This window comes from Drosophila hydei, unplaced genomic scaffold (assembly GCF_003285905.1).
Source record: "Drosophila hydei strain 15085-1641.00,03,60 unplaced genomic scaffold, DhydRS2 tig00000063-arrow-pilon, whole genome shotgun sequence".
NCBI classification, from domain to species: domain Eukaryota; kingdom Metazoa; phylum Arthropoda; class Insecta; order Diptera; family Drosophilidae; genus Drosophila; species Drosophila hydei.
Genome location: NW_022045657.1, coordinates 8575463 through 8598375, shown reverse-complemented (window position 1 = coordinate 8598375; position 22913 = coordinate 8575463). Strand labels below are relative to the sequence as shown.

The 22913-nt window shown below is 37.3% G+C and overlaps 1 protein-coding gene across 1 annotated transcript; it reads left to right on the top strand.

The window, feature by feature from the left end:
• Nucleotides 1-4314: 4314 nt before the first annotated feature.
• LOC111595160 (uncharacterized ENTR1 family protein) lies at nucleotides 4315-21774 on the top strand. The gene is made up of 3 exons (XM_023308741.2): nucleotides 4315-4845; nucleotides 15686-15847; nucleotides 20800-21774. The coding sequence occupies exons 2-3, from the start codon at nucleotides 15691-15693 to the stop codon at nucleotides 21450-21452; spliced, it is 810 nt and encodes a 269-aa protein (XP_023164509.2). The 5' UTR covers nucleotides 4315-4845; nucleotides 15686-15690; the 3' UTR covers nucleotides 21453-21774.
• The last annotated feature ends 1139 nt before the right edge of the window (nucleotides 21775-22913 follow it).

Sequence of the window (22913 nt, the reverse complement as noted above, 5' to 3'; positions counted from 1 at the left end):
TATCTCTCGGTTTCTCCTCTGTGTCTCTCCCTCTCTCCCCCTCACGCCGTATGATTCTCTTCTAGGGTATTGGGATTTCCCCGGCAATTTGTTTTGCAGCGCTTGGGCAGCGCCTTTGGCCATTGGCTGTTTAATTCGATTGCCTTGGCGATTTTCGGCTTCGGCTTTACCATTTTATTACAATAGCATAATTTTTTACTATGCTTAATGAGTTCTGCTTTGATTAGTTTTATTTTTTTTTTTTTACATTTTTGCCTCGTTGCGGCTACGCTTGGCGCTTTGGGCAAAATTCGTTGTTTGTTGGGTGTCGTTTGCAAAGGCTCAATTTGCAGAGCTGAAGCAGCCGCAGCAGAAACTGGAACTGGAATTGGACCGGGCAGTAAGTAGTTAGCATTTGCTTATTGAAATGTTGCAAATTGAATTTGCTCTGCACCATTTGGGAAACACTGAAATAAGCTACACAAAAACTTATATTTAACAAATCATTACTTTCCCTATCACTATAGAAAGTCTTTACTTAAAAAAATCGCACTTGTTTTGTATTGTATTGTATTGTGCATTGTTATTTTCAATTTTAATGGAACATAAATAAATTTGATGATAAAACCTTAATTCGTAATTTTAAATTATTTATGTTTGCATTATTGGGGCTTATTAATCACGGTTGTATAAATAAGAATATTTATACAAACTATTTTATTTATTGTTATTATCTCTCCCACTTAAATTTTAAAATACGTTAACAAAAAGGTTGATCTGCTTGTGTACACTGCTTGTGTTGCACTGCTTAGCTGAAACTGCTTAGTACATCAGCTTTTGTAAGTCTCTTAAGCATTTCTATACATACAGGCGCAAGCAGTCAAAAGCTATTCGCTATGCGCCTAACCCGTTATACTTAAAAACATTTTTAATTGTTTTTTGAAGTTTAAAGGTTTTTATTTCACATGAAATGTGATAAACAAACTGTGAGATTACGCGTATTTAATGCCAGCAGTAGCAGTGAAAATTGCTCAAGCTCGTGTTATTGCTGGAGGTTATCATGTAGATGCTATCAGAGCACGCATTACCGCCAAGTTGTGGGGGGCCGCAGATGCCACTGACACACATATGTATGATTTATGTGGTCACAAAAACACACACCCATACACATATATATGCATGTACAGATGTGCATATATGTGTGTATGTGAGCTCACTGTTTCGGCGCGTGTCGCTCATCTAGCTTCCACACCTGGGCACTTTAGATTTCGGCACTCTATAGAGAGACAGAGCGAGAGAGAGGCCTTGACATTGCGCATGTATAAGTACCTTGAAGTGCCAAACAAATTAACAAAAAACCAACAAATAAAAAAGAATTAAATAATCAAAAGCCAAACGAACACAAATTTAACTCCGGCATATGCAGGAAAAACCGGTACCCAAGTACAAGTCGAGTTATTTTAATTATGATTATTGATATTGTTATTGTTACATGCGCGAGACGCTGGCACTTCTAAAAATATCCGCCGGACATCTATTGATAACCGTACAAATATCGCGCTGCCTGTCATGCCGTCAAGCTGATACTATTTTGGCAAGCGTCGACATAGAAGCCACACACACACACCCACCCAGCCATGCATGACTATGCTCATATGTATGTGTCGTAGAGCTGGACGCGTGTTGCTGCTTTTATTTTGTTATGATTTGTTGACAACAATGACAGCTTAAGAAACGAATTTATTTTTATAAGACTTTTATTATTATATTAATGTTTAATTATTTATTTCTTTGAAAATTGTATTCTGTTGGGAGGACCCCACTAGAGGGATACTTTGATGCACAAATATTCAATATGATTTGCCATTTAAACATAAATGTTGTTACACATAGCTATTATAAATTAATAAAATCGTAAATAATAGCAACACAACAACACTACACAACACGCGCTTTTCCCTCTAACATACTCTAACACACTCACTATAAAATTTAACCTTATTCGAATAGCCTTAACTTATGTAACATTATTGACAGATATATATATATACATTATTGAAGGTAACTTCATACTATTCGAAGCGAAATTTATTAAGTTCAGCCTAACTTTCTCTATATACAATTTATTAATTTAAATATTTCATTTTAATTTAAATATTTAATTATTTTATTATTTAAATTTACTTTTTATATTAACTTTTAATTTTTAAAATTTAATTTCAATAGTTAATTTTATTTTATCTAATTTCAATATTTATTTATTCAATTTTACTGGTAATATTTAATTTCTATTCATTAAAATTTTATTTAAATATTTCATTCAAATTTTTTAAATTTTTATTTAAATATTTATTTTTTAATATACTATTTTTTCATTGACCTTTCACTTTAATGTTATAAATTAATTCATTCAATTTTTAAGTTTTTTATTTAATTTTAATTTTAATATTTATTTATTTAATTTTAATTAAATCAAATACTACAATTTTTATTAATTTAATTTAATTAATAATTAATCATATATAAATTTATTATTGTTATTATTATATTGCAATTGTTAATCAATATAAATTGAAATATATTTTTTTTAGTTTTCTAATAGCTTTTTAGAGCATTCAAACTTCGTTGTTGTTTCACTTGTGATTTTTTCGTCTGTTTTAGAACAAAACTGATTTCGGGGGCTCTTATTACGGGGCTTGGGGAGGGACTGTTGTTGTAGCGGTCGGCGCGTGTTTAATTCGTGTTGAAAAAATATATTTTGCCACCTTTTGATTACGCACTTTTTATGGTCGATGCCGTTGTTATGCTCATAACGCGCTTTGCATTGACGCAAGTGGACGACGGCGAAATGGCCACGCCCCCGGTTCCGATCCTCCAGCCCCGTCGGCGTGTGTGTCAACGGCTGCAAGTTAATTTTCCAATTCGTTAGCCCGCTAAACTTTTTACAGCTACTCTGACGCCATCTTCAGGGAGTAAAATGGGCCAGACAACACCTATCCCTCCACGCTACCCCCGGCTATTACCCCACAAGTACCCACTTCCCAGCTATTTCTGAGGCTCCACTTGCTAACTCTCCTTTTTTTTCGAACACTTCCACGCTCGCACGTGTTGGCAATTGAAACTGAAAAATGTCTGCCGGCAAGGCAGGGAAAAAACACCCACGAACCCATTAAAATCAGACATTACCATTGCCATTATGTGGGAGCGGCAGAGATAGAGAGAGAGAGAGAGACAGAAAGAGAGAGAGATAGAGGGAGGGAGAGCGCGCGCTAGAGGCAGAGAGGTGACAGCTGATGGCTGTCGAGAGGCAACTCATGTGTTATGCTAATTTCTTCTTTATTGTTTTTGCTACGCTTCTTGCGCTAAGTGTGAAGGTATGTATGTATGCATATATATGTGTATGGGCTTGCTTTGTTTTAGTTTTGCAGCGTTTCTGCTAGACAAAGAATCGCAAAACCGGAAATCAGGCGCGCTGTCTGTGTGTTTACCGTTAGTTGGGCAAGCGTCACCTGCCCATGGCATAGGGCATTGAATTACCTTTTCATTAGCACGCGCAAGGCACATCAACAGAGCGATTCTAACAAAATATTCACACCCACAAACACAACCAGCCACACACACACAAACACACACAGACAAAGACCATAGAGAAAAGCAATCGGCCGTAACAAAATTTCCGACACGTGCGACAAAATTGTCTAAAAAAAGGGCGGGTGTACGCCAGAGGGAGGCAGAGAGCCAGAAAATGAGAGGGAGAGAGAATGAAAAGGAAATGAGAGTTAGGCCAGTCACAAAACGCTTACATGTTGTGTTGCTGCAGCATCTGTTGCGTCAACATTTGTTGCTAGCAACATTTGTTGGTTTTGTCAGGCAGCAAAAACTAAATGCGTGGGCACTTGAAGCTGAAATGTATGTCAACAATTTGGCAAGAATAGATAGACGTTTTAAAAATAGTTGTTCTACGATTGATTGCTTGTTTTATTTTAATGATGCTGTAGGTTCACTTTGTTCATTCGCTGCTATCAGTAAACTTTGATTAGTTGTGCTCATCACACCGCATACATTGAGGTAATTAAAATATAATATACGAGTCACAGTCTTTCAGACGAGGTGCCCCACTAAGAAATACACGGCACCTGTAAATCAAATATATCAAAATACATATATATAATCCAATTATAATATTTAAATGCTTCAATTTGATTGTGTTCCGGGTGAAATTTTATTAAACAAAACAGTTTCGACAACTGTGTCGGGTGTGCGGTGACTATCGTTGTGGGCACATATTTAAGCGACGCGCAGCTGCCAGCTCGGCTTCATTCCGCTTTGCGCTGTCGTTCCGTGCGCTTCGCTAGAGAAGGGAGCTCTAATTCAAACTGAAAAGTTTAAAGCGCCAACATTTACGTAATTTGTGTATGTGTGCTAGCTGTTAAGACTGTGTGTGTGCTTTAGTGCTCGTGTCTAAGGCTTAACGAAAGCGAAAGTTCTGTTTGTGCGCGTGTTGCTAACAGCAGTGTCGTTGGCGTCGTCTGTCTACAATAATTGCACACACGTCGCAGCCGCAGTCGCAGTGAACGTCGCAGCCTGCGTCACATTTGCCATTGTTATTAGCGGGGAGGCTACCTAGAAAGGAATAGATTAAAAGCGTGTGAAAACAACAAGAATGCTCATTAGTTTCAATGAGCGTGCAATAAATTAAAGAAAACGTGTTTACGCTGTGCGTGTGCGTGTCCGTGTGCTAGTGGGCGTGTGTGTGCTCGTATTAGTGTGCGGCCGCAACAAAACAGCCGCCAACAGCTGTTAAGCGAAAGCAACGCATACATTTCTGCAACATTTACTTCTAAACGCTTTCAAAAAAGCCAACGGGTGAGTAGCGCATACAAATAAATTGGCTCATAAATCTACCAGCCTTAGTAGCCCGCTGCTCGAACTACCAAAAGAAAGAGAAAGACAGAAAGAATATAGATAAATAAATATCCGAGGGCCACACGTGTCGCCTGTACAAATTGCATGTCACCATCAACTTTCAATATTACAGAGAGCTTTTAGCTCACGGTCATTGCCTCTCACTCTGTCGTGCTTTGTTTTAATATGACCATCTCGCCTTTACTGTTATTATTTTGGTTTATGTGTGTGTGTCGCCATGCATTAAAGAACTTTGCGCGCATTCTGCGCTCTGCTATCGCTTCTCTGGCGCTGTTTATTTATGTTTTCCGCCTTGCAGCATCGCTTACAATCAACATTTTTGCTTCACCTTCTCAAGGACGAATACACTGTGTGCATGTTTGTCGATGTATATGTGTGCTTGTTTCTCGGTATTTGTTTCTTGACATAGTCCCTGCCCTTTGGCCTTTGTTCGCACATCACGCTGCGACTGCACTTGGCCAACGGCCGCACATGGCGTATGCGCGTTATTGATTTCTCAAGACTTCCCTGTCTAAAAATACATTTTGCATAATTTTCAAACAATAAAAGCATATGCAAATAAATAAACTAGTAAAAATAAAATAATATATATACAAATATATATATATACATATAAATTACATACATATATATAAATTAAATATTTCTCTTTATATTCATTTGCTATTTGATCGCTTTTCAATTAAAGTCTCGCTTTTCTTGTTATTTTCTTATCAGCTTACAAATGAACATAGAATCTTTAAAGTTAATTTGTGCCAAAGCATATCAAAACAAGACTCTTTATTTATTTCCTGGAATTTCCCGAATGTCAATGTCCGTTGATCGGGGCTTTCTGGTCCGCCTTTCCCATTGCCCAGACCCGCGCAGCAAGTTCTCAAAGGAAATTGCCGCTCATAGAGCGGAGCGTGTGAAACGCTTCCCATTGAGACGCTCAGATTGCCTCAAAAAAAGTAAACAAAATAAGAAGAGAACAAAAATTAATCAAGAAAACAAAACCCAAAAAAAAAAACACATTCGTATGTATATTTTTTGTATTTACTTTTTTTTGTGTTTTGTCAAGTGCTCAGCAGAAAAGTGAATCAAGCTGTGACTTTGACAACATATTCAATCTGCTGCTGAGAGACAGCTGTTTATTTACTTACGTGAATTAATGCCTTCGCTTGGCTTGAGGCCGCTAAGCGCTGCACTTGTGGCCCTCTAAAGGCTGTTTAACCTATTTTGTTGCTAATAAAAGTGGTTCAATTAGTCGAACAGAGTTACAATAATGTGGTTTTCATAATCTATATACATATGTAAATTTTATTATTATTGATTCAATACGATTTCACACGTTAAAGCTGAATGAATTTCTGAAGCTGAAACCGGTTTAAGCTAACTTAATGCTCAGCAGACAGATAAATAGTAAGAAATATATTAAGATATCGCAATATTATGTTTTGTATCCTTCACTGATGTGACCTGATTGACAACGTTCGGCTCCAGGCCAGATGGCTTGCTCTCTAAAACCTTGTGCAAAGCGATTCCAATAATTAAGCAGCCGGAAATTATTTAATTGTGCACACAGTCCTTTAAAGCGTGTAAGGCCAACGCGTTTTCCTAATAAATTTGCACAGCTATTGGCTTACCGCCCCATACATGACACCCCGTGGTGACCATAATAAGGCTCGAACACGTTGCGCATTAAAACTTCAAGATTATACAAAGAGCAACATTTGGTCAAGCATACGCAATAAAAAGCCTTTGAAAATATAAACAAACATTAGTCGAAAATAGTAGCAACAAATGCTGCTCCACATTGTGTGGTGGTTACAAGAGGAAAAGTGTGGGGAGAGGTGTTTCCCCGCTCAACTACCTCAACCGCAACACGTGCGCCGTTAAATCAATAAAAACAACAAGAGAAAATCACACACAAATCATATACGCACATGCAGACGCACACGCACAAACATCAGACACAGCAGCACAAAAATTCATTAACACCATGCGAAAGAATTTTCGTGCACCCTGCGGAACTTTGTCAAATAAATCTACATAAATGTACATGCGCAGCGCGAGTGCCTTATTCAGCTGGTCTTCGCACTAAAAACCATGCATGTCTAGCTGAATTTGGCATGCCCAAGTCATGTCTTTCGATTCGCTTGCCCAAAAGTTTCAGCTGGGTTAATTTATTTTTTATTTTGACTCGCTCGTCGGCTTGTGCTCCGCAGTCGATCCCCTCGTTGCCCTCTTTCATTTTCACGTGCTCTCTCACACACACACGCACACTCGCAGTCTGGCTGTCTGTGAGCAGCTCGTGGCAACGAAATTATCGCCATTTCGCTGCCGCTGTCAGCGTCACAGTCGGCGTCGCCATTGCTGACGCGTCCGCTTCTCTAACTGCGATTGAATGGCAAAGTCTTTTTAATTTATGCAAGCAACTACGAATAAATTCGCCTTTTCGCTTTAGCTTTTGGTTTTATTATTTACCGGCTTTGGCGCCTACACGTGTGTGTAATCTTTGTCTGTGTAACGAATTGAGTCAGTTTTTAAATGAAACAAATGACGGCTGGAAATTCGCATGGAAGTTAAATACGATACACGCGTTTTCGGCCTGCCAAACGGTAGCAGTAACCATAAAACTACCTAATTTGCAATGACACAATTCATTATGTTTACATTTATTATTTTTGGGTTTCCTATTTTTGTTACTGGCATATTAGGCAGCTTAGTTGGATGCCCCTTTAATCCAGTTAATGTGCTCGGGATATTCCGAAATTAAGTTGAGCATATTTATGGCTCATGCAGCTGGTTATTCGCCTATCAAATAAATGCGACTGGCTTTTAAATTATTATAAATATATAAATAGCGTAGTAGACATTTCGTATTTACACACATTACTGGTTAAAGTAATTAACTCTAATAATAGCTCATTTAATATCAATATTCAATAAACATTAAATGGAAATCTGATAATAATAGTGGTTATCTCTTTTGATGATAGGGAATATTGATAAACTATCTCTATTACACAGATAGCTGGTTCTACATCTATATTATTAACAGAAAATAAATATATAATAATATAGATATATATATATTTATTATATATTTAATATAATATCTATATTATTATATATTTACCTCTTGCTCTAAAGCTGTCATTGCTTTATTATTATAAGTGGTATTATTAGAGCTGTTTATAATTATTTTATTAACTACCATCAATTTAATTGAAATTACATTAAATAAACATATAGCACTGACAGCTATTCTGACAAATCTCGCACATAAAATGACTCATAGATACGGTTGAAGCGGGACTTTCAGGTAAAACCTACTTAGTATCACACGACGCATGAGTAATTATCTGTTGGGCCTTGGTACTATTTATGTGTCCCTGTTGCAGCACGAATCGTTTATACATTGTGAATAGTTTAAACAAACTTCAATTAACGCATTTGCTTTTATCCGACTATCAAATATTCACAAATGATGATCAGACTTACGCCCATTAGCACTGCGGCACATCATAGTCACATATGTTAATATACTCATAGGGGCCATTTATATTAGCAGCAGTAATGCCAACAAAAACTATAGTAACAATAGCAGCTGCGATAACCAGTAAAGCTAATTGCTGACCCAATAATGCGAGTCACACGCCATCGCATGTAACTGTAAATTGCCACACGCGCGCCTGTGTGTTTGTGTGGGAGCATTTTCCATGGGTCCTGCTTCTCGCTCAAAATGCACTGCCAACACAGTCCATTGCCTAGCGATGACTGGCGGTCGTTAGATGTCACACGTGCGGCATTCTTGACGTGACGATAAATGGCAAGGTAAACAGAAAGCGGCAGACACTGAAGATATTCTATACCCTTCAATTCTGTCAAGTGGGTAGTTCCTGTTGGCTCTGCAAAAGACAATTCAGAATTGTCTTAATATCTGAGAAACCTAATTAAAGAAACCAAATAAGAAATTAGGTTAGAAGTTCTTCTTCTACTTTTTCAACTAAATATATTGTTTCATGTATGTATGTATCTCTTTATTTTTTAGATACATTTCTTATATATATATGTTATTATTATTATTTGTTCTTCATCTTTGACTTATTGAGAGAATTCTGTTTTCTAAAACTCGTGTTTTATTCTTGTTGTTGTTCGCAGCGGAGTTAAGACAAACATAAACAAAACAGACTGGGTCGCAGACCTCAGACAGAGTCCCAGTTCCGCAATGGTAATGATAATGATAATGATGAGCAAACAATAATAAAAACAAACACACGCGCCGCTCGTGGTTGGCTTTTGTTTTACGCGCTAGCCTACGGCAATGTCTGTGGGTATATTTCTTGTTCACAGTGGCTGCCACAACTGCAATACTTTCTGTGCCACAACATAAGTATTTATATATATATATACGTAAATATATATATACATAGAACTAGGGCTGAATGTCTCACTGACTTATAAAGCCACGCGCAACTTAGCAGCGCGCTGAGACTTTGCTGCTTTAAAGAATACTAATATTTTTGTGAATTTTGCATACTATGTTTAAAAATAGGCTTTTTAGTCAGATAAGTCATAAATAAAGTATTTTGGGCGTATATAATAAATAATATATACATTTAAGCTAAATGTATGACTTTGACGGCTGGCATGTGTCGCATTTCCAATGAGTTTGTGCTTGCAGGGTCTTACGCCTCTTTGAAAGGCAATAATATTTGATAATTTTTATTGAAAATTCTCGGAATAGACATGATACGAAATAAACATTTCTGTCAACGATTTCATTTATCTACCTTTCACTTTCCTTTTACGCATTGTCTCTATTAATGAGACTCTTGTCACGTCGACTTAAAAATTTCATCATCTCTCCACGATCGAAGTCTAATTTATATTATGACATACTGTCTGTATTTTTAATTTAAGCTGATTGCTTGATCAGTGAAATATGTTTTAATAAAGCGTGTTCAAAAAAGTAAAATAAAAGAAATATATATATTTATAATTAATAAGGCCATGATTAATCAATTAGTTAGACCGGCTTAGACCGGCTTTTTAGTTCATATATGGTTTATATTAAATTATTATTTCAATTTATAAAGTCATCCTGCTGGCAATAGTTTTACTATTTGTATTTCACATAGACCCAGTCAAAAGTTAACTTTGATGAATTTTTGTGGCTGTGTGGCCATTGTTTGTTATTTGTAACAGAACGAGATTCTTGTATATAAAAACACAAAAAACAAAGTGCTTATGGGTGCGCCGCGAGCGGAAGTAATGCGCCATCGAGTATACGCCCCAGTGCACAGCAGGCGCTACACGTGCCAGTCAAGTATGTGTGCGTATGCTCAACATATGCGAAACTAATTAATTACGTTAAATGTTTCGCATTTTATGATGTGCCAATTAAACGAGCGAAATAAACTGCTCGTGTCAAATAGAAAGCAAACCACATCCACATTGATATTCGTTTTAATTCAAATTCAAATTCACATTAACGTAATACATGGGCCGTTAAACGCGTTCATTCACCAAGCCTGAAAACTCGCCAACTCCAATTAGCTATCCAAATAAATAATAAAGATGGCAAATAGCAAACAAAAAGCTATGCTGAATAGAATCTGAATGTGAATGCTCAACGTCTGACAACAATAGTATTTCCATTGAAAAATCCCCGATGTGCAGAATATCAGCAAAATATTCATCATTAGACAGCGCATTTTGTGTCATGCTCCGGAATTGTTTATGTTTTACTGACGTCGAGAACTCGTTTATGCCGGCTCGAAAACAATGTCATTTTTATTGCACTTTAGCGGACAGATATGTTCAGCTAATTGGATTGCTTATTGTTAGCCATGTGCCTGCCACATAAGGCGCTATATAATTGATCTATTGTATTGCAAATAGTTCGCACTCAACAAAAACATTCATTGTTTAGTTGTTTTTTTTTCTTTGGCTTTTGTAATTTGCAATTGTTGCCATGCGTTTTCAGCGTATTTTGCAATAATGTCCAACATTTCGACAGCTCTTTGGACTGCTTGGCGTAAGTCTCAAGTTCTTCCAGCAAATGTTAATTGAACTGCATTTGGATGAGCTGAAAGTGGAGCAATAATCGCAATTTCGAATAAAAACTAATAAATGCTGAGCACACAAAGTATTTGCATTATAAGTGAACATTGTAACTATATTAGACTAATACATGATATTTTTTGATAACATCAGTTGAAGAGCTAATGTAATTATATTAGCTTAAACAATTATGTGATTAATACAAAGGCAAAATTTATGAATTTAATTCACACTAACTTATTAAGCGAGATGGTGTGCAGAAATAGCTTACTAGCAACTTACTGTGTGAGTCGAGTTGATTAATTATACCAATCGTCGTTGCGATAACTGCGTGATAAACCCTTTGTACGTGGCATATCAAATATGGTGCATGGAAAAATTTTGCTGCTTGGTGTTTTATTTGAGTAACACTCGGGCCTAATTAATAGCACTGCTGTGGCTGTACGGTCTTTTTTTGGGGGGACTGACTTCTCTGGCTCTTTAACGAGCTGCTGTTTGTGGAACCTTGTGTATTAGTGTATTATATTTGTTTTTGTGTTTGGTATTGTTTTTGTGTTTGTGTTGCGCGTGGCTGGTTTTTGTTTGCCATTGGCAAAGCAATTGGGTCATCGTTAGGCACACGTGTGACTCGCTCGTTGAATGTTTCGCTTTTTATTTGCTGTGCTTGTCGCCATCATAAATTTTTATCGCCTAGCTGGCAATTCAATTGGCAATACTGCACACTTACCAAAGCCCATAACGTCTATCGTCTCTCCCATCTTTTTTATTGATAAGTCCTATTTGTATGTATAGATGTCTCGTTGTTCGCGACATGGCTCTGTTTATCTTTTCATTTCGATATGACGCTTAGGTCACTTTTCGGTAAGCTTTCTGCTCAAAAATATGACACGTTTCTCAGACGCAGACGTTCATAAATATAATTACAAGACACTTTTATTGTCTTAGCTACGATGTTAAAATTTTATTTTTATGAAATTGTTCCGGCTGCCCGACTGTTGCTGGTTAAACATTCTTTTTTATTTCCTTACCTATCATAGAATGGAGATAACAAGGAAATTAGCACTCTACTTCAGTTGTTCCACTTTTAATTGTAGACCTTGTACATCTGAGTTGGAAACAACAGTACGAGCTGACGTCAAAGAAGAGTCAGATAATAATAAAACAATGTCCAAATAAGTCTGCATAGATTAGAGTCTTAAGAAAATGAACTAGAAAGGAATTAAGGCTTTCGTAAATTTAATTTCATTTAATAAATACATTGTCCTTATCTTACCTTTCGAAAGAAATAATTATAAACAAATGCAGAAATATTCAACAATATTTTCTTAGCTTAAATATATATATATATATTCTAAGATTAAAAATGTTATTTATTGCAATTTGTGGCATAAATTAGAAAATAGTTTCAAAGAAATTATAGAAAAACTATAAGAAAAATTTTCCGAATAGTTTGCCGACTAGAATTTACATTGATGTTTTATATTGCCTTCCTTTGTCTATTTGTTCATCAAGTCAACTCGGAATTATAAACATCAAACATAAACTTTTAATGCCCATAGTCCGACCATAAAATGAGCACCATTCATGTCTGGATGTAGAGCTCAGACAAACGGAATCAACGTAAGCAAACTTTTATGGGGAAATATGCCATGGAAAGTTTTTCTTCTCTTTTTTTGCTTGTTTTGTTTTGAAATTTTTTGGCCGATTTACTTAAGATTTTTGTTAGCGGTGGCGCTGGCAAATAAAGATTTGTTTGTTATGTCTGCGATGAACGGCACGTGTAAAGGTGTTAGATTGAGCCGAGGAGACAGCTTGAGGTGATGACGCATACGCAGTGTATGGCGCAGCGCTAACGAAGCAAGAACCGTGAAATAGTTGGCATTGCTAAATATTGTTAAATACTATTGCTTTTTACTTAACAACACAAATTGTGCTAAAATATACTGCTGACAACGTAATTTCCTTGAAGAACAGCTTACGTGGCGTATGCGTAATATACGTGAAGAAGTTGAAGCTTCGCCAGCGTGGTGTACCAGAAAAACAGTCGCTTAAGCTAATGAATGTCGAGTTATCACATGCTTAAATATTTAACAGCTAAGTTATTGCGGGAATTGTCGACGACATTTAAACAAATGAAGCCCATGTGCAATATAAAACGCTTTTCATGGCGTGCGTGTGCACAAAAAGTGAACAGAAAGGCAGACGACTCATATATGTGTATATCTGTGTGCATGTGTGTGTGTATGTATGCGACATATCATAAGCGTAGAAATGAGGTCTGGCCTCTATATGTTGTGTATTGCAGCCTCAGCCTACCCTGAAGCGAAACAGCGTGACATGTGCGCCAAATAAACTTCAGTATGACAACGCCTTCAAAGCAACTTCAGCTGCGAGAGTTTTTTGAACTTGTTTTTGTTTGTTATTTTCCTTTTTTTCTTACAGCGTTGACAATCACAATTTAATATGGATTCGGGGCGAGGCAGGTCTTTGTTTGTGACTGCTCTTGGGGCCCAAAAAAGTAATTGGCCAGAAACGCTCCAACAATTTGAGCGGCCAATTTCCCGTTTTGTCTCAAAAGTCAATGAGCTGTAGGCCTTTGTTTTTTAGGTGGGTCCCAAGCTTAGCGGGAGGGGTAGGCGATTCGTGTTAGTCAGCGTGTCGTGTCTAACAATTATTTGGCTAATTTATGCACACGCAGTGGCAGTTCTCATTATGGCCATTGATTGACATGACCTCCAGCCCCGGCGGCTGTTAAAGCTATAGCTTCAGCTACAGGTGACGGTCTACGCGTGTTTCAAATTGTTCTCAAAATACCTGACACAAAATACACGTATAACACACACTTATGTATTGCTGCTAACATACAACATGTGTATATCTAAAGAAGATAGCGTATGAGTCAAAGTTTTATTCTATTTTGTTTTTCTTTTTTGTTTCTGCTTTGTTGCCGCCAGCGGCACGTGTTGCTCGTTTTGTGTCCAGTTCGATGTAGAAACAGGCTAGAATCATCAGACCACTTTGTGAGTGGAATACGCTAGGGGGTTTTATATCATGCCAACCTTTTTTATTATATATCTTTATGTAAGTTATAGATATATCATGGAGACAGTTGACTATGGCATGAATTACGAGAGCAAGCGTTGTGCAATAAAAGCAAATAATATTCAACTACATTTAAGAAAACTAAATACTGTAATATTTTTTTGCCTTCAGTTAATAGTATAATAATTTAATTATATAATAATAATATATTTAGCCATATTTACTTATATATATTAGCAATAATTTATAAAATATTTTGTAAGTGTATTTTATCATCGACGTCTGTTTCTGGACATATATTCTCTCTCTATTTCGCATGCTCGCCTCATTTGCTTATGGCTTGCGCAAATATGACTCAGTTTTGGGCAAAAATCTCTTTTAGACTGCCTGCCAGGCTGGCTTGCTGGTATGCTGGTATGCTGGACCACCCGTCCAACCCCTTGGAAATGGCGGCGCGTGCACGTCAAATATGCCACTGGGGCTATTCGTTGAGCTTGGCATACGTTACGCTTCACGGTTTTTGTTACATTTAATGCGGGACTGTGGCTAAGATGCTGGCTCACCCGAGAGCCAGACGGCTTCCAGAAATGTCGTATTTCACCGGATGTTTTAAGGGCCAAGAGACATAAATACTAAATTTGTATTTTGAGCTATGCATATTGGCACATCGACAGGAATTCTGTTGGCTTTGTAAAATCCGCTTAGTCGATGCCGTGCCACGGCTTCGCATAAGTATTTGAAATGAAAATGGCTCTTGATGGCCGCGTCGCCGCACACTTTCCAAATGTAATTACACTCAAGAGATACACGTGCCGGCAATAAGATCTTTGTTGATGTTGCTCCTCCTCTCGTTGGTGTTGTTTCTCGTAGGCTTTTCAATTTGAATGTGGCTGCCTGGGGCTCATCGGGCTGACAGCACGACAATCCCCCAGCAACAACAAAAATTTGCATGTTGCCTATCAATTTAGTATATAAGGCCTTTCGCTTTTCCCTTCCACGTAATAGCTGCTGAGACGACGACTAAAACGATTTCTTGGCCAAGTCTGTTTACCTATTGTGAAATTGGATCGCTTGTGCTCGGATTTTTGGGACTTGGCTAATGAGTTCTATCCAACAGATACTTTAATGTAATTGTTGTTGTTGATGATGTTCCTGTTGCTGTTGTTGTTGCTGTTGTCAGGGCTTCAAATGACAGTCTCAGCTGGTTCCGGTTTCTGTTGTGGGAATTCTGGACACAGCTTATTTATCTGGCAGAATGACTAATGTACTGCAAATTTCTAGAGATTAAAGGCTGAATAGCATAATAATAATATTTAAGAAGCTCATCAGAGCTTCACAAATAATGCCACAGAGAATGATATATATATAAATAACCACAAAAAGTGTGTGTGTGGGGCTAATAACTCAATTGCGGTAAAACAGCTATTAAAGCTCTTATTAAACTAAATATACTATATCTCATCAGTTGATTATTCGTTTCATTTTTGGCACATGTCAAATCGAATTAAATCTTTGCCCCAAAAATGTTGAAATATAAAAAGTTTACTGAACTCGTGGCTATTTAATTGTATTTATTGTTGTTTACTCTTACGTGGGCATGACACTTGGGCTACAAGTCCATCAATCAATTATTCAATTTGATGGCCAATTAATTTTGCATTATTCGTATTTTATTTTTTGCTTGCAGCTCGAATGGCGCCCACCATCTGCTCGGAGAAGAAAGTGCGCGTGTCGGCCATCAAGGAGGGGCGACGGCGAAACAATATGGGCGTGTCACACACAAATCCTAGCACGACTGCAGCTGGTGCTGGATCTGGAGTGACACAGAACAGAGCTGTGCTAAGCTACGGTGAGTAAAACTCTTGACAGTCGCACATGGCGTATACGTAACATGAACTGAACTTTGATTATAATTTTGCGTTGTCATGTTTTCTTTTAAGTCATGGTGTCTATTTACAGCAGATGTTTGTTATTGTGGCTGTTGTTGCTGTTGCTCACGTTACGCGAACATATTTAATTAATTTATGTAAACTTGGTCAAGCAGCTCTGTTGTCCATCTTCGCTTGCAGTTCATCGGAATGGTAAACACCATTCAAAGCACGTGTCCCGATGTTGTGTACGCTTCACGTGTATCCAGCTTGCCGTTGGCGCTGCCGTTGGTGTTTGGCTTACCTTGGCCCGCGCCTTAGTTATGGCAACAATTTGCGTCAGCAATGCAGCTCCCAGCATTCTACTCGGCTCCCTCAAGTCTTTCTACACGACACTTTTATATAACTGTTTTTTTGGTCACATGACTAGATAGCGAATAAAAGTCGGTTGTCGCTGGCTGCAACAAATGCAGTAAAATTCCATGAGACTTACTTCTGATGATGATCAAAATGTAGCTACAGGCAACAGAAGCAAGCAATCGCATAAAATGAACTAAACTTTATGTTTGTGAAACATCAAAAGGCGAATGGAGGATAGGAATGGAGAAGCTAGAGATAGATGGAAAGGGTAAGGGGTGGAGAGCGAGACACAGAGAGAGCAATTGCAAGAGACATAGACAGAATGAAGCAGAGAGAAGAAGGAGATAAATGAGAGATAGAGAGACATTTTGAAAAGTAAAAAGAAAGCTAAATATATTACAGAGAGAAAGAGAGAGAAAAAAGGGAAGCTAGACGCGTTGGCGAAAAGAACAGGAAATAGAGCATAAGTTTTTCGATGTCATTACCTGCTGCTGGAAAATTAGAAAACTAGAAGGGGCAGGAGAAACAATGATGAATCATTGACGAATTGTTGTTTGAAAAGAAATAGATGTGCGCAATAGACGGAAAAATATGCAAAGTGAATCGAGTTTGTATGCAGACACGTCGATCAACGCATCGCTGTTGTGCTTGAGCGTCGTCATATTGTAATTTTAGCATATTGTAATATCATTCATCATAATATGACACTAATTGACCAAAAGCTCTTGCAGTGCTCGTATATTCTTGAAATGGTAAATGCGATAAAAGGCAACACAAACATTTTGAATGGCTGCACAGACAACGTCTTGAATGAGCTCAGGAACAGAACCTAGCATAAATATTGTATAAGCATTTTATTTTCACAAGAAATATTTCGCACACACGTATGTGTGTGTGTGAGTGTCGTAACCTTTATTCTCTTGCCATTTGGTGTGACACGTTTTGTGTTGCCCTTCCATTTACTGCTGATGTTGCTGCAGCAGCAACTGTGCTACTTTTGCTAGCTTATTTACAATTTTCCCACATTTGTTTGGTTGCTTTTAGCTTTTGCGGACTTGGCTTTTTATAGCCATGTTTGTTGTTGCAGCGTTTATTGGTGCCATATTCAGCGCAATTTATTCCAGATGATTTTTTTTCGTATACCCTGTTGTCATATAATTGAGAAAGGGGTATATATATGTTGGCAAATTGAAAACAATTTACATATAGCTCATATTTATATTCAAAGAATTTTTCATGTATAAGCTGTTGAGGCTTTCTTCGTGTATTACTCACATTAGTTCTAAGTGTACTGCCAGCTTGTAAAGCGTATCTCGTAGTCGCCCTTGTCTAGAAAGCTTTTTGTTTGGCTTATTTGTTATTTTTTGTTTTGTGTTTCCTGCTAATTTCCAGCAACACGTTAAAATGTTGAATACTAAATGGGTGTGACGAAGCCACGTGCAGGCGTCTATGATTCTGTAGACCCCCGTTTTCCCCTAGTTTTTGTTAACGTAACAACTTGGCTAACAACAGTGGGCCGCGTATGCATAATATTATCTTCAAATATCAAGACTTTCTTGCTTTTATTTTCAATTTAATTTAATTTATTTTGTTTACAATTTGTTTAATTATGAGTTAAATTTGCTCTCTGATCATTCTACCTTTGAAATACTCAGAAAGATAAGGCACATGATAAATCACTTTTCAAATATTGGTGTCATCATTTTATGATAAGCAAATGAAAATATTTTGCTTGAATGATATAGAACACAGTTTTATACAGCGAAGCATATTTGCCTTAATGAGAAAATCATTCTATGAAAAAGTAACTAAATAAAGAATATATAAATTAAAAACATGCTCACATACATTATAAAAAGTCAATTTATTAACTATTTGCAAATTTTTTTATATTTAAAAATATTTCTTTATTAATTCTTTCCAATTGCCACGTGTCACTGTGCACAGGTTCCGCTTGTGGCCCGCTAGCTTTTATATTTGTGGACATTTGTTGGGACAATAAATGTCGTGCATTTAGAAAGCAATTCGAGCAGACTTTGCTGGCACTGCCTAATGCTGTGGCTTGAACGTCGTTTGCTTTAATTAAACATAAATGGTAACTAATTCGATGCGAGGGGCTGGCACGTGTGCGCACGCCGTGTTGGCGTTTGGCGAGGCCAACAAACCCACAGACCCCAATACCTCCGACCTCCAAACGTAATCCTAGACCCGCTGCAAGGCAGGGCAATGACAACAACAATGGGTAGATAAAATGTTCATTGGCGTTGCGCAGTTGAGCGAGTGCAGGCAAGTGCTCGTGGGGGTCTCGATTTTCCTCAGCTTACCTTGTCACGCCTCCAAACGTATCGATGACGAACACAGCTAGAATAAGGCATGGCAGGAAGTAAACAGAACTAGGTGGCGTTCAGAACACGAATAGAAACAGCAACAGTATCGAAGTGAATATTTCCGTATTAAATTGTAACTCTTACGTTGTTGTCCGTGTCGCGTCGCTTCAAATCGCATCGCAATGCTTTGCACATGTTTAAAACACGCATTGAGTATGGCTTACATATACAAATGTGTGTGTGTGTGGGTCTGAGTGTCTGTGTGTGCAAGCCATCACTTGATGCAACAGGGTGGTAGTCACGGGGCGATGGTTTTTCCTGCTTTGGCAATGCTTTGGAATAGCAGCAATTCTGCCAGAGGATTATGTAGCTGAAATGTGTATTATATTGCCAATTGATATTTCCCCTTATATATTTATTTTCAAGCGCATAACATTTGGGTTATGCAAGTAAATAAAATTATATATATGTGTATATATATTTTATATATATTTTATGTTGTATAGCTTTCCTTTAAATGAAGGTTGTATAAGTGGACATTTATTGCTGCAATATTTATTATGAGTGAAAACTTGAAAACAGTTAATAATAATATATGTATATTTAAATTTGTTTATTATCATTCATATTATTTATTTATTATTTTCATTATTAATACCTTTCAAACTCATACAATCGCAACCGAAAAGTCAATTATTGAGACTCTAAGAGCTCAATTTCTGTGTTCACCTTAAAAAGTTTCTATAGTGAGTTTCTATAGCTATATTTATAAAAGTATATTTATAAAAAAACAGTTAATAATTAGCTTTAGGTCGACCTTTCGACTTTGATACAGTCATAAAAATTATTATTATACTAAGCTATGCTTATGAGCCGACATTGTTAATAATCAAAATAATCACATCCATTACAGATTACATCATATACATATATACGTGGCAATCGAAGGCTATATTTTGGTCGTAATTGTAGCATTTATATTTATACCACTTGCAATGCGTCATCTGCAAATATATATATATATAGATATTCTTAGCCTATATTTCCCCCTCAGCACAATGACGCGCCCTTGGGCCAATGTCCGCTCTCACGTTTCAAAGCACTGGCGCAGCGTATCAGAAAATGCTTTATTTGCGAAAGGCAAACAAAACGCTGAATGCGGTCAGATAGGCCCGATGCCAACACCACCAGAAACACCGGCACCAGCACCAGCAGCAACAGCAGCAGCACCGACTGGCGCAGATACGAAATGTGCACTGCCATGTGCTTGAAGCAGTCGGCAGGCGGCAGTCATCGCCTGACCCTGACCATAGACACAGTCGCGGAAACGCAAATCGGAATATGATTTGGTCTGTGCGGAGGTGTACGCTGTCGATGGCTCATGCATGTTTCACTGTTCGCTGTTCGCTCGTAATTGCAGTCAGAGTCGAGTATATGTCGCCTATGATGTGAGCTGTCGGCGACGAGCATGCCACATTGATGCGAGGCGCGTCACTATCGCTGATGTAGTAGTTGATTACTGGCCCCGGCAGTGGTCACGTTTTGTGACACACACACTATTCGTAAACACACACGCATACAGGCACACATACGTACACATGGTCACAGATAGTTGACAATGGGTGCGTTGGCTGATTGGCAAATGCGAAATGCCATGAAAATAAATCAAAAATATATTTTAAATTGCAATATAAATTGTATTGAAAAATATATAAATAAGTATATACATATATATATAGTATATATATACATATATATATTATACATAGAAATTTAATATTACCATTTTTTTTGTTTATTGAGATTTTTATCCACGTTCTACTTCTGGGAGTAGAGAGCCAGATATTGAACAAATTTTATTCCTGAGTTCTGCAGCCTCAAGGTCTAATTTGGCAAACTCATTGTGTTGATAAGAGTTATTTTGAGAATTAATCCGCATGGCGTGATTTTTATTATGTTGAATTCCAAGAACACACTTAATGATAAAGATGTTGTTCTTATAAAAATAAAGCATAAATAACCGAAAATTATTTTCATAATTCTTCTTATGAAAGTCAATTAAATGAAAATAGTTTGTAAATTTGGAATTGCATACTTACCGGGCTTGGGGTGCGTGTCTTGGGCAAACACTTTTTGCCGTTGTTGTACTACTGTGCATGTGTCACGTGATGGTTTTAGCTTGTGTGTGCCTTGAGTTGCTTGAACTTTGACTTATCCTAAACGTTTTCTTATGTTTTCTTTTGCAGTCAAAGGTTCGACGAACGCAGCTGGTCGTTCACAACGTCCCAAGGGCGTTGCATCGTCCTCGACTCCTGATGAGGTTGCTCTGGAAAGTGAGACTAAATCAAAGCACGACGAGCATGTGGAGCGCATGGAGGTGGATGGCATTTACAATAAGACGAGCACGGACTTAGCGAGTACACATTCCAGCAGCACCTACAGCAACAATATCAAAGCAGTATTACAACCCACTATGGCAAACAGCAACAGCAACAGCAAGTCCAGTGGATACAGCAAGACAACTACAGCCAAACTTTGTGATCCTGCTTCGGGCATGGATGAGGATAAGGAGCACGACGACGATGACGATGATGATGAGGAGGAGGATCAGGGCGATGGTGACAGCGGCTATGAGTTCGCCCTAGATCCAATCAAGCCGCATTATCCACAGCAACAGTATCACACACACAACCAGGGCCTGCTTTCTATAGCCATTAAGACGATTAAGCTGGTGCAGCGTAACAAGTTGCTGCAGAAGCGTTTGGCCCAACTGCAGTTGGAGACGTCCGAGTTCATTGCTTCGGTGCTGGCGAATCCCGAAAATCGGCATTTTCGTGAAAAAATCACGGCCAAAACAGATGCGGCCAACAAAGTGAGCAACGTCTTGCTGCGTCACTAAGCGACAAATAATACAAAAGAAAAAAACTGCTGCATACTTTTAGGTGGCAGCAAAAATGCCGCATTCCAATGTGTCACAGCAATCAAAGTGAGATGCCAACACATATTGTTGGATCCGTCTGGAGAACATGATAAAAATACATTGGATCGATAATTTATAAAATATAAATTAATTTCCTTTTTATTTTAATTCGTTATTTGTTCAAATCGAAATCGATTGTTGCGACATCGAGGAACTGAGGTTCCAGCAATTCGAACTGATTACATTTATAAATTAACAAAATGTAAGTTAAATATTTGATTAAACACACACATACATAAAAAACCAAAAAAACAATACAATACACAAACATATACATGAGAAATATTTATGAAACAAATCAAATGTCAAGATTAAAACTAAATTTATGTAGATTTAAGTATGTTTATGTTCAACATTTTGTACATCCTATGTAAATGTATTTATGAAAATCATATTTAAAGATTTCTTTTAGTAATATTAAGGTTTCTAAAAAAACACACACATCAGGCATAATCACGCTTTCGGCTTTATAAAGCAAGTACTTGCATTAACATATACGATTTCAATGCAAAGCAATTGTTTATTAAACCTAGCTTAGCAAACCACAATACGTAATTAAATGATCGTCAGAAAGCTTAAACAATAACAAAATGATGTATAACTAGATATCATTGATTAAAATATAAACCAAAACTACTTGAGCGTAACTAATTGTGAATACCACATTCAGATACATGTATTTTTAAAATTAAACATTTATCAGTTACATTTTCTACTTACTTAAATGTCATTATTGTAATAGATTAGCAATTAGACAAGAAACTTGAATCAAGATACAAATTTCTAATAAAATTCATTTTATTGAAATGAAATGCAAAAGATTTATAAACCCATTGACTTATTTATTGCTTGTTTCAACTCGCAAACTTGAATAGTGAACGCTTTAAATCAGCGAGAGACCCACACTTGACGTTCGTGTCAATAACAGCAATCAACGAGCTCAAAGACCGTCTCAACATTTTTGACGTTGCGGCTGTCAACTCAATCATGAAAATTATGATTATGGGGCTGTTCCCAGAAACGCTGGGCGCAGTCCGTCAGATAAATCTGCATGCAAAAATATGCAAAGAAGATGATGATTTACAGGCTCTTAGCAACGGTATTTCGATTTTGACCGAACTGAAAAGAAATCTTGAAGGTTTCTGGGCAAAAGATTGAGCAATTAAATACATTATTCGACTTAGAATGTGAATTCAGGCAATCAATATATTGACTGCCTTGTAATGTAATGTTATATAAAACTGTATTATTATTGTAATATAGCATTAATATTTGAAGCTGCAAACTGTCGTATAACGTAGTCAACTTTTGCTTCAAAGTATTTGCTTCATGTTTATTTTTTCTGGAATGCCCCAAGATATTGCGTGCCACACACATCCA

What these genes read in the sequence shown, in the direction of transcription:
- LOC111595160 (XM_023308741.2), top strand. Translation starts at nt 15,691, where the DNA reads ATGGCGCCCACCATCTGCTCGGAGAAGAAAGTGCGCGTGTCGGCCATC. An exon ending in CAGAGCTGTGCTAAGCTACG is followed by an intron (nt 15,848 to 20,799) that starts GTGAGTAAAACT and finishes TTTCTTTTGCAG; the next exon opens with TCAAAGGTTCGACGAACGCA.